This window comes from Zeugodacus cucurbitae, chromosome 3 (assembly GCF_028554725.1).
Source record: "Zeugodacus cucurbitae isolate PBARC_wt_2022May chromosome 3, idZeuCucr1.2, whole genome shotgun sequence".
In the NCBI taxonomy this organism is placed as follows: Eukaryota; Metazoa; Arthropoda; class Insecta; order Diptera; family Tephritidae; genus Zeugodacus; species Zeugodacus cucurbitae.
This window is the reverse complement of record NC_071668.1, coordinates 16,129,003-16,141,630: the sequence shown is the minus strand read 5'-3', so window position 1 is coordinate 16,141,630 and position 12,628 is coordinate 16,129,003. Positions and strand designations below refer to the sequence as shown.

Below are 12,628 nucleotides of genomic sequence, written 5' to 3'. Positions count from 1 at the left end.
CGCGCGACTAAACAGCTGTTTTTATCATTACTGCTGACGTTTATGTATTGTCTACAATTAATTTGTGTAAATAAAAAGTTTTTGTGGTGTGTCGAAAAAGTTACAAATACGAAAAATATAGTTAATAAAAATATATTAGTTCATTAGTAGAGTAGTGCAAATACAAAGAATTAAAGAAACACAACAAAATGGACACTAAACTGGATGTAAGTAGTGCAAGTTATTGCAGTGCCCAACAAAACAAACATTTCTAATGTGTGCACCACTCACCTCTATTATAGATGTTCGATGATAACATTTCGGCTTCCCAACTGGAAGGTGATATGTCCATACCAGGCGCACGCAAAAATACAACACAAATTGGCGCACCAGATTTCAATACCTTAGATGAGCCAATCAAAGAGACATTCGTGCGTATTGCGACTGCCTAGTTTAATTGCACATTTAAATGACTCATGTTTTTTTGTAATTGTTATCATTGCAGTTGAGAGATGTACGCGCTGTTGGCGTAAAATTCTATCATGTGCTCTATCCCAAGGAGAAGTCCAGTTTGCTGCGTGATTGTGAGTCTCTAGCAACAGAAGTGCAATAGTTTATTAACAACAATAACTGTATGTTTTAATAATTTAGGGGATTTATGGGGTCCACTAGTACTCTGCACCTTTATGGCTACTATATTGCAAGGTTCGTCAGATAGCATGTATGATGGTGGTCCAGAGTTTGCACAAGTATTTGTTATCGTGTGGATCGGTGCGGCTATAGTTACATTAAATTCGAAACTGCTTGGCGGCAATATGTAAGTACAAGTGCAAGATATAGGCGTTTCTGTTTTGCTATTATTTTTTTTATTTTCTAGCTCCTTTTTCCAATCCGTCTGCGTTTTGGGCTATTGCCTTACGCCCGTAGCGATAGCGTTGATGGTGTGTCGTGTCATTTTACTAGCCACGCAAACGAAATTGGCGTTCTTCTTGCGTCTGCTAACCACTACGCTTGGATTTGTGTGGGCCACATATGGTAAGTCCAAAGTTACATATTTCTTCTATATTTTATAAAATATATTCGTAAACTTAAATATGTATTTTTAGCTTCGTTTATATTTCTTGGTGAAAGTCAGCCACCAAACCGTAAACCACTTGCCGTATATCCAATATTCTTATTCTTTTTCATCGTATCTTGGTTAGTTATATCGCATAACTAAGTAAATAGTATGTGTATTTAGCTTATTTAGTATACGTTTATGTAAACTTACAATGAATTCCAGGGGATTATAAAACCAATTTAATTTAGGTATACTATAATATGATAATGTCTAAGCGCATAAGAAAATAATAAAAAAAAAGAAAAATAAATAAAAAACGTACTTAAATAATATTGATTATATTATCCCCAAAACAAAATGAATTTGTTTGGAAAATATCTGAAAACTAAATTATATATAATCCGTGTTCGAGTTTGAATATGCGTATCTGAGTGTGTGCAGCCACGAGCTGCTATACGAGGTTTGTTCATAAAATACTGGGAATTTTCGTGTTTTGAAAAAAAAATATTTTTTGATTCGTCTAAGTTAATGTTTTCGCCTTTAAAATAGTTCACATTCGATATTATGCACTAATGTATAATACTTATGCGAAACACTTCTCAAACTCGATTTGTGGGATAATTGGTCTCTCTCTGAGACCCAAAAACAAATTTAATTTTAAAATTCCCGTTATTTTTTTGAACATACCTTGTATATCGCTGGTTTTGAATTATTTTCAACCCAACATATGTATACACTTTGAATTATTTCTCCTACTTCAAAATATGATAACATTATCTTGTATATTTTTACTGCTGGAATATTTTTTGAAAGAGTCTAGCTAAGTTTATTTTATTTTCAAACTATTTTTACTTTTTCTTTTATTTTTTGTAAAATTTGTTTTTATCAAATATGTATCTGTTATAGCCCATTTGATTGGAAACCATTTTTTCTTAATTTTATCTATAACTGCTTATGGAAGTCGAGGTCTCAATGTTGTGTCAATCCCGTTTTAGAATTTCCAACATTTGCGAGGCCTTAGTAGTTGTTGTAATTTTCGGGTTGATTGTCGTGGGCCGTTGAAAAATCTGTGTCTGTTCCCGTTGTTGTAGAATCATCTTTCACAGACCAGATATAAATACTGATTCGGACCCGTTGCTGCTGCTGCTAAAATGGGTCTATATAACCTAATCGGACCCGAGTTGACGATCGTGGGCCGAGTAAAATTCTGAATTCATTCTCGTTGTTGAATAGTATCACCTTTCACAGAGTCATTTCGAACATCCTATCACTGCTGTTGTTGTTATTATTATTGTATGCATGTGATTGGCGTTGCAACCGTTTAGCCGGTTATAGCCGAATCGATGATAGTGCGCCACTTCTCTCTCTCCTTCGGAGTTCGGCGCCAGTTGGAGATCCGAAGTATAACCAGGTCGCTCTCCACCTGATCCCTCTAACGGAGTGGAGGCCTTCCCCTTCCTCCGGCGGGTACTGCATAGAACACTTTCAGGGCTGGAGTGTTTTCGTCCATTCGGACAACATGACCTAGCCAGCGTAGCCGCTGTCTTTTTATTATCTGAACTATGTCAATGTCGACGTATAACTCGTACAGCTCATCGTTCCATCGTCTGCGGTATTCGCTGTTCTCATCCGAGGCTTTTGTCGATTTCTCATTGCTACTTCGTTTTTATGTGGTGGGTCCCAAACCCTACGTACAACCGCAGAGCGGACTTCGCCTTCCCACTTTAGCTCGCCTCCAAACAGCTGTTTGTTGGCTACCCAGAAGATACTAGGCCTAAAACCGGAAGTCGTGAACTGCTTGAAACATGTGGAGAAGAACCGTTTCTGGCCACTCCCAAGTGAATGACAATCAAAAACTTTACTCACTTACTAGAACTTCTACACATGATCCGATCCTCCATTATTATTAGTACCTAATAAGGTTGACGATTAGAATGTTATTGACCGAATATAAATACTGATCCGTTCTATTTATGTAGATCTGTTGTTAAGATCGGTTTTACATACCCGGATTTTTGTATTAAAGGTCGTCTTAATAGATCCTAGACGTTAGTTCTACTCAAATCAAGCGCTTCGGAGATCGTCTTTTCGAAATTATACCCAAATAATTTAATCGTCCACACATTTATAGTAGGTACTGTTCTGATTTTTTGTTTTATTTAAAATTTGCATTCACATATAAATCCTTAACTTAAAAAATACGTAAATATATACATACATATACATAGATAAATCTTCTGTACTTTAATTATGATTATTGTCCACTAAAAACTAAACAAAACTTCTTTCTATAAGAGAAAAAAGAATTGCTTTGCACATCTGCTAAAGCCCACAGAGCAAAAAAATACACCAACTAATAGGCTTTCTGCAATACTTCCACTTTCGACAATTGGTAGACTTCGACATCGACTTCTTATCTTGCTGCCGGCTACACATGTTCGACATCGAGGTTATTACTCGACTTCGACGAAATCTCCAATGACATTTGTGTACGTACACCATCCTCGCGACGATTACGATAAGTCAACGAATTCGCACGTGCCTTGCGACCCATGAAGTGACGTTCGACCCATTTGAGTAGCGTATATACCGAATCGGTTGAGGGCAAACGATGATCGGCTGCTGTACGTACGATATCCGATGAGGTGACACGGAATGTGCGCGCCATACCTTTGAGCGCCTGGAAGGGGGATAATCAAAATTGATTATACATACAACATAGATATTTAACCTAATCTAACTTTAAAGTGTTTACTTACCACCATGGCATCCTCATCTGTCAGATCGTCACCCACGTATATAATCTTAATGCGTTCACTCCAATCGACACCGAACGAAGTGCGCAATATGTAAATTGATGCGCGACCCTTGTTCCATTGTACGGGCGGTCGGGCTTCGAGTGCGCAATGCGCTTCGGTTGCCTTGAAACCGTACTTAATAATGAGTCCACGTGCTTTCTCGATCATCGCCGGACGCAATTCGGCTGGCGTTTCACGATAATGGAATGTGAGTAATGCACCTTTGTTCTCCACCCAAGCGCCATCGCGACAGACCTAAAATATTTTGAAATTACTTCGTTATTGTTAATTTTCGAAAAAGAAAGTTATTTTTGTTCGTAGATGAGGGACTGTTAGGTTCGTTAACTATGTGAATTAAGGTTCTTGTTTCCATAAAAAGTTGTTTTAACGTCTTGCCGAGAGCTGGGCAGCTTATAAATATCCGAGGTCAAATTCCTTAGAGGGTCATCTGTTTTGATATAATTAAAACTTTCCAAAATTATCTTAAATAATGCTGTGTCGTTTTCATAAGCCACAAACACGGCAATAATTCTAAAAATCGCCCGACACCAAGCCTTAATGACCTTTCTGATACTCTCACAATTTTATACATAGCTTTGATATATGTAATTCAATTTTTTCGACTTTTAATAAATTGTTTCGACCTGACAACCGAACATTAAACTCTATCGAAACCTAACATAAAGTCTATGCTTCAAAACTATTAGTCGACGGTCGAAACGATACTTATTTTACTCTTGTGTTTACCCTTATAAAACTTACCGAGTCCTGAAGCGCCTTCAGCAAAAGGCTAACTTTGTCCTCAAACTCAATCGGCATCGGATGCACGAACTTACTGCCATCGGGATGTAGAATTTCCAGACCATGATTACCGGCATAAGTAATGCCCTCAATACCGACCATGCGCTTCACATTGTCGACATTACGGCCGGAGATGACGGCGACATAAACATCAGAATGATTTGAAAGCTTAAATAGTACATTCTTAATTTCGGGCGAGAGTGTGGCGAGATCTGGATGTGGAGCAATTGGCGCCAAGGTACCATCGTAATCGAGCAAAAGAGCCAATTTGTGATTGTAACCGATGTATCTGGAAGCAAAAGAAAACACCAATGAATATCTATACCACTAGAGTCACAACGAAAGCAACTTACTTGAGTAGATAATCATCAAAGTCGTCCACAGTGACTGGCTGCATTATGGTTGTGCCGACATCATCCACATCCAATGTGCCCATCGCCTTAAGGAACGAACGCATCCAATGGCTAACATCACATTCCGATTCGCGTCTACGTAATCGGCTCATACGAAGTATGCGTTCGTCTTCGGGCATCGTGAGTGCACGATGTATGACCTCGGCAGCGGCATGCACCTCATAAGGATTGCACAGCAATGCTTCGTGCATCATTTCACCAGCGCCTGCGAAGGGTGAAATGACCAACACGCCGGGACTCGCATTGATCTGGCAAGCCACAAACTCTTTCGCTACCAAATTCATGCCATCACGCAGTGGTGTCACCAAACAAACTGCGGCATCGCGATATAGGGCGGCCAAATCATCCTGAGCCACATAATCGTAGATATAACGTATGGGCGCCCAGTTGGCTGTCGTGAAACGACCATTAATGCGTCCAATCAACTGATCAACTTCCTCCTTCAGTTCTCTGTACTCCTTGACGTCAGTACGTGACGGCACGGATATCTGTAGTAAACTTACTTTCTCCTTATGCTGTGGATACTTCTCCAGTAATTTCTCAAAAGCCATTAGCCTATGCACCAAACCCTTTGTGTAGTCCAACCTATCAACACCCAAAATGATCTGTTGCTTATCACTTTTCAGTAGTTTCCCCGCGGTCTTCGCTAAAGTCACAAACCGATCGTACGGTATACCAATAGGTAACGGACGTATACGCACAGTGCGACCACCATGTTCGACCAGTAAATTATTGCGATCGACACGACAACCCAAATTACGTTGACAACAGTCGACGAAGTTCAGACAGTAGTCTTGTATGTGGAAACCCACCATATCACAGCCCAACATACCTTGTAGTATTTCATCGGCCCAGGGGAATAAACGGAAAATGTCCCATGGTGGGAAGGGTATGTGCAAGAAGAAGGCCAATCGGCATGGCAGTTGCTTCTCCTCGGCCTTCTCACGTATCCAATTGGCGGCCAACATCAAATGATAGTCATGTATCCAAACAATTGGCGGTGTGTTGTTATCCAATGCTTTGTTTTGTTTCAAACACTTCTCGAGCGCCTCAATGGTGCGTGCTGCAAAATGTTTATTTACCGTTACATAGTTGTGCCAGTGATCGGCGCCAAAGGTGGCACGCCCGGGCATCGAGTGGAAAAGCGGCCAGAATATCTTATTGCAGCAGCCATTGTAGTAACTATCGAAAATCGCCGCGTTTATATTGACGGAGACGACCTACAACAAATGACGCGACAAAGTGAAGATAAGATAAGCGGGTTAGTTAGCTTAGTGTGGACGGTAATTAAAGTAATAAATAAATAAAATATAATAAAATTAAATTAGATTAAATTAATTATGTTATGTGCACTAAAATCCAATATATACTGTAAACAATATATATTGATTTAGCAATAAAATATAATGTTAAATGTCATTATAAAGTTAATATTCAACTCATTGTATATAGTATTCGAGCTTTTTGAAACAAAAATATGCATTTTGATGACGATCTTCTATTGAAGAAAAATTGATGTGGCGACCTACGCCATTGGACTTTGTACGGTCTATTGATTATTTCCATTATCTTTGATTATAGAACGTAATATTGAATAATCAATCAGCGGTACATACATACATGTTCATTATATAATATATTTGTTCTAAAATATTAAGTTTTGAATCATTAACAAAATTTTTGTACAAACAGACCCGACAGCATTTTTTTGTCCTAACGTTAGATGACAACAATTTTAACAAAATTTTGTGTGCATTAAATTATTATCGCTTTTTCGAAAGGCTCTCTTGAATACCTTATATTTGGACTGGTTATGTATATACTTCCTTATCTTCTTTGCCACTTTACATAAAGCTTTTTTTAACTTCTTAGGCTTGGCACCCATTTTGTTAGTTTATCCTAAGTTTTGCATATTTTGGATTTTTGGCAACCCACTTCTTCTGCTCAGTCTCTTATATTTTAACCGCTAAGTTTAAAATTTTTCGTTGCATTTTTCAAAAGCTGTCAGATCGGGAGGAATGTAGGAAGTGTCAAGAGCGGGACACCAAGGAAACAGTGGAACATCTCTTGTGCGTTTGTACTGCGGTATTTAGGAGCCTCACAATACGATCAGTTGTAGGAGATATCGTTAGTGAGGCCTCATAAACTCTTAAAATTCACATCAAGCGCAGGTATCCTAAACAATGCGTACTATTCACGGAATACATGAAGGCACTCCATCTGGTATCACTAAGTACTATAACTGGTCTATCGTGACCTGCCGTCCTACCAGACCAACGTAACCTTTTAAAAGCATGTCGGAATTTTCTTGGACCCTATGTTTTTGGATCGTTTTCTAACATTTTGTTCGCTTTTAATTATATTAGTCTGCGACAATTCTTTTAGAAGATATGTATTAATTAAAGAGCTCTCGAATTATTGTCAGGAGGTTTTTGCAAACGTCCCATTTTTTTAATAAATATTTCTTAAACTACACGAGCTCGCCAAACATTGTTCGAATAGAAATTATGAGTAAAAAAGTCGGGAAACTAGTAAAATTATAAATATCTATTAATAATATGATATATAAGTTTCGAAAGCCGATCCGTTTTAGGAAGTGAATGTTAAGAACACCAAGAATTTAAATTTTAGAATAGGTCTTTCATGCCCCACTTTTCATTTGCTTCCTTTTAACTTCCTCTTGGAACGGTCCTTGAAAATCATGTGCAATTTCAAAAATTAATTAGAAATGTTAGGTTAGGTTACTCTGGTAGGCTAAAAAAAGCCACACATAGACCAGTTTTGGTCCTTTGCGATACCAGATGAAGTGCCGTCACTTAGTTAATGAGGGGCAATCATCCTTTAGGATGCCTACGCTTGTTGCGAATTTCTATAGGCTTTGTGGCTTCACCAACGAAATCTCTTCCAGATTAACGTAATGTGTAGCCCCACAAATGCTGAAGCCGTTGTCTTGATAATGGAGGACAATCACAGAAAAGATGCTCCATTGTTTCTCTGGTGCCTTGCTCTTGACATTTCTTGCAGTCTTCGCGTTCTATCAGCCCCATCTTGTAGGCGTGCGCCGCTACAAGACAGTGACCAGTGAGTATGCCGACCATATTCCTATATTTACTTCTGTCGAATGTTAGCTCCACACAAAATTATGTTTCTTAGTCTGATTAACTGAGTATCGGATCTCATTTACTGAATATTTTGCTTCAAGTCTGGTGATAATTTCAAGTCTTCAGAATCCATTTCCTCAACCTTAGTATACGCTAAATTACTCTAATCTACTGAACTTGGGTACTGGATACATTTCACATATCATTTGATCAAAATTGTTTACTCTACAACAAATACTTTTCAAGATATGTTCTATGAATATTCATAAATTTGTCTATGTTCTATTGATACTCACTTGATCAGATTTCAAGCCTGCTGTAGGTGTTTGATCCGTTGGATTCGATTCGGGTATGGGTTCATTCGGATCAGCCAAATGTATGCCTGGCCAGCCGACCCACAAGCCTTTACCCTTAATCACCACCGGACAGACGGCAGTTACAAGACCGCCAGCGCTGTAGGTAAGCGAAAAGAAGAATATAAAAAGAAGAACAAAATTAGTAAAATACAATAATCAATAACAAATATAAAATATTTTCAATAAATAAATTAAAATACATATGTATAACGTAATCAAGCAGAGATTGCGGCCTCACATGAATTAATAATAATAGCATGATTTAATCAGTATTTACAAAGTGCTAGACAGGATAATGCAAATAAAGGCAGGCGCGTCAAAGGGAAACATGGCGCCACACATATGTATAAATATTTTATATACATACATATATGTATTTGCGGAAATATATATATATTTGTAGTACATACGTAGATGATACCCCTTAGAAAATCGTTAGTATTATTTACGTATGCCACATGTATATATATTTATGAGCTTGATAAGACTGATAACACACTGGCACCGGTACTGACTCTTTACCGCCCAGCCTCTAGCGCATCCATACATTTTGTTTACCGAAGAAGTTCACGAGCTCACAAATGAACGTAATCACCAGTGAGTCTATGAATAGAAGCGCCAAAAAAAAGAGTAAATAATTAAAAAAAAAAATCTCTCTATACTATATATGGCAGTATAAAATGCGAAAAAGAGGCTGGCATTTACAATAGCTGTGGGGTGGGTCGCCCGCCAATGGTTACACTCAAATTTATTGAACCCACTCTAGGTCCTTGATCTCACGTATTCTGTGTGTTACATGCTACTGTAAACGTAAACATTTTTATTAAATATATTATTACGCACATATATATGTATATATTTATATATACAAGCTGAAAGTCAAGCTTAAATCGTCATATATGCTCGTACATATTAAACACATACGAGTAAAATATTTTTTCCGAGTTGCAATAGTAAATATTTTTGTTATTGTGCTACTGTTATCGATTAAGTAAAATAAGTAAATAAATTGTTGTCAAGTCCAACTATTTTATTCTGATTTCTCAATTTTTATTATGTTGAAGATTGAATTTTGATCTTCCTTCTCTTCAAGCCTAAATTTTGGTTTATTTAGTCTTTAAAAATAATTTCTGAAAAAGTTTTCTACCTAAATCTGTGTTCTGTTGCAAAATTCTTCCAAATATGTGTATGTTTTTAAGATGGTAATCTTAAAGAACGCGTTTCTTATTTCATCAATTTGAGCAGCGGTATCCTCCGATCATATTTCGGCTATTAAAAGGTGTCTCTTACATTAGTGGTCCGGTTTGGATTAAAACTTGTACTTTCTCGCTCTCACTTTAATATCTGACATTGCTCAACTGTGTTCAAAAGCTTTTGAAATAAGTTAAAGATTGATCTTCATTTTAGGTGGGAACTGTTATTCTCAGTTTACAATTACTATTAAAACTGTTCTCTTCTTCTACTTCGTCTTTACCTACATTTTACCAATTCCTTTAAATGTATGTCTTAAAGAACAAGCCCCTTCAGCATAAGAAAACTCACTTTCGTTAATTAGAAAGGCATTTTGCTAATTTTATTGTAATTTCGAAACTTAGAGCCGGCAATTTTAGCAATATAAATTGTCAGTAGGTGTCACAAAAATAACCTGAAAGTGGAACTAAGTTCATTGTACGTTTATTTGCCGAAAACTAGCTTGAGATCTACTTCATTTTTTTTTTTTAAATCTGTTGTACTGATTAAAATAAATCTTTATCAAAGTTTAAGGTTAAAGATTCATAGTTAGCAGCGCTGATAGGTTGATAAGAATAGGCACAAGGCTTCAATCACGCATTCATATTTATGTAATTAATTGATAGGCAAAAAATTAATAGTCACATGTGTAGCATAAAAATCAATGGCAAAAAATTGTTTACGCGCTGTTATTGAATGTTCTTCAGTCCAAAATTGTTCAAAAATAATTATTGAAGAACTGGCTGCGCTATTTATAAGAAATAATTCAAGTGCATTTTATATTTTGTTTTAAAAGATCTATTATATAACACTGGAAAGTTAAAAAAAAGTCTACAAGCCCATTTTCAAAGCGAGCCCCAAAATAATATCTAACCAATTTTGTTGAACTCGGACACCTGGTGGGTTAATATTGTGGTCGCGAAAAAGTCTGAGTTATTTCCTCTAAATTCTTTGTTGGATTTTTTTATTAGACGCTACAAAATTATCTGAAAATTGTGGTACCCTAACAAAATGTGTTATTCATTGAAAATTATAGAAAACATATGTGTTAATAATTACTTCTTTTACTCATATAACCTATTCATATTATTACACAATGCATTGTTTACCTTTTCGCAATGCAACTGAAAAAATAATATTGTCGCCTACGGTTATGTCAAAAGCTGTATGGATTTCATTAAGCAGAAAAACAAACCGTCCGTCAGGAAAAATATTAACTACACCTACAGAAATTGTTTGAATATATTAGAAATATCAGTTAATTTAAACATTCGATATATCTGAACCTCACTTGTCCATCCAAAAATTATAAAACCCTACTAAATTTGAATCGCAATGTATTTAACCGATATTCAATTTGAGGTTCTTAATTTTTATTCGATGCGATCAGATTCGAATTTGATCCTCCATCTTTCAAGAGAGTTGTCAAAAAATTTAAAAAATCTAGTTTAAAAATACAGATATTCCAAGTGAAATTTGGACAGCAAAAAAGTTTTAATCAAGCTCGACATCTGTTTACTGACTGGTTTACTGACTTCAATTTAAGGCTATTAAGAAATTAAACTTAAAAACATTGTGATTCTTATGTTATGGCCCATATTTCGACAATTACTTATGTATAGAACATATAATATTCCCAACTCTGCCTTTCAAGCACGCTTTTAAGCTTTTGAAAGTACACCGAAAAGCCCAATTACAGCATTCGAACTGTTCTAGTAATTTTTATTTAGAAAACTCCAGTTCAACATTTTTACTCTATCCATGTTTTTGAACATACATATAACAACTCAAAACTAACCTTACTTTTTCTTGCCACCAGCTGTGGCAGATAAGTACCTTGGATAATGAATCTAATATCGCACATGATAGGGTTCAAAACTAAAGGCAAACAATTGTTTCTAACCTCAAATTATATAAACTATTTGGTTATTTCACCGACTTTAATGAAATTTTCTTATAATTCTTCAGCCTTTCGAAGCCACACAACACAAATAAAAAGAGATTTTCGTATTTTGTTTTCAAAATTCACTTTACACCTGTAGTTTGCACCATTTTCTGAAACAAAAAAGTATACAGAATCTTTCACTATCTTTACTCACCTGGCTTTACGTTCCAATTTATCGGTTTTCGGATCACGACTCAAAACGAATGGCAAACGATTGGAGACCACTATCAAGCTGGCCTTTGTCACCGGCTCCGATGAGTTCGTAATCACAATTTCCGTATCGACCATTGTGTTGCTTTTGTTGCTGTTGTTGTGGTTGTTGCCGCTCGTCGTATATTCCAAAAAATTTAAAATTGGACTATAAGCACACAAATGGTGTCAGTACTTTTCAACTCTTTATTTATGCCAAAAAATGTTTATTTTTTTTTTAAGCAAAAAAAATCGCAAGTTAACTAAGCTAAACCATTTAAAAGTCTTTATTTATTTTATACTCTTTTTGGCGTTTATATTTTTCAACACATAAATATGAGAAATAATTAACAAAAACAACTATACACGAAAGTCTTTAAAAAATGTTGTCAAAATCGTTTTTTTTTGTTTGATTTTTTTCAAATTGTCACAAACCCCATTTATAATTTGGTTGCTCTTGCTACTACTAAGCATATATATGTGTGTGTATAAATAATAACGGAAAAGCCTTTTCCAAATTTTCCAAATTAATTTTATGTGAATTCTCTGTCTGCTGGTGGTTCCAAAGTGTTGCTGTTGCTATTGATTTCGACGACAACGTTTCGATCTGTGAGAAGTTCAGCAACGAACTGAACTAAATCTCGCTCAGGATATGGCTTGTAAAGCCTCGCGCTCGACTTTAAAACGACAACTACAATAACAAAAACAACAATGACTATATGCTATTTTATTTTGACTCTCGACTCGTCTCGAAGC

General features: G+C 36.2%; 2 protein-coding genes across 2 annotated transcripts; one reads left to right on the top strand and one right to left on the bottom strand.

Moving 5' to 3' along the window:
* The first annotated feature begins 20 nt into the window (after positions 1 to 20).
* On the top strand, positions 21 to 3,442 carry LOC105216938 (protein YIPF6). Its single transcript, XM_011191700.3, has 6 exons — positions 21 to 206; positions 282 to 410; positions 485 to 563; positions 631 to 796; positions 857 to 1,014; positions 1,086 to 3,442. The coding sequence occupies exons 1-6, from the start codon at positions 189 to 191 to the stop codon at positions 1,196 to 1,198; spliced, it is 663 nt and encodes a 220-aa protein (XP_011190002.1). The 5' UTR covers positions 21 to 188; the 3' UTR covers positions 1,199 to 3,442.
* LOC105216937 (uncharacterized) lies at positions 3,164 to 12,628 on the bottom strand. Its single transcript, XM_011191699.3, has 7 exons — positions 12,308 to 12,628; positions 11,838 to 12,041; positions 8,449 to 8,605; positions 4,992 to 6,271; positions 4,600 to 4,927; positions 3,799 to 4,092; positions 3,164 to 3,719 (listed from the first exon to the last, which is right to left on the bottom strand). Exons 1-7 carry the CDS (start codon positions 12,310 to 12,312, stop codon positions 3,468 to 3,470), a joined length of 2,520 nt encoding a protein of 839 aa, XP_011190001.2. The 5' UTR covers positions 12,313 to 12,628; the 3' UTR covers positions 3,164 to 3,467.

Excerpts from the sequence above, each read along its gene's own strand:
- LOC105216938 (XM_011191700.3), top strand. Across the intron at positions 797-856 it reads AAACTGCTTGGCGGCAATAT|CTCCTTTTTCCAATCCGTCT; the intron begins GTAAGTACAAGT and ends TTTATTTTCTAG. Across the intron at positions 1,015-1,085 it reads ATTTGTGTGGGCCACATATG|CTTCGTTTATATTTCTTGGT; the intron begins GTAAGTCCAAAG and ends ATGTATTTTTAG.
- LOC105216937 (XM_011191699.3), bottom strand. Across the intron at positions 6,272-8,448 it reads CAGGCTTGAAATCTGATCAA|GTCGTCTCCGTCAATATAAA; the intron begins GTGAGTATCAAT and ends CATTTGTTGTAG. Across the intron at positions 4,093-4,599 it reads TGAAGGCGCTTCAGGACTCG|GTCTGTCGCGATGGCGCTTG; the intron begins GTAAGTTTTATA and ends AAAATATTTTAG.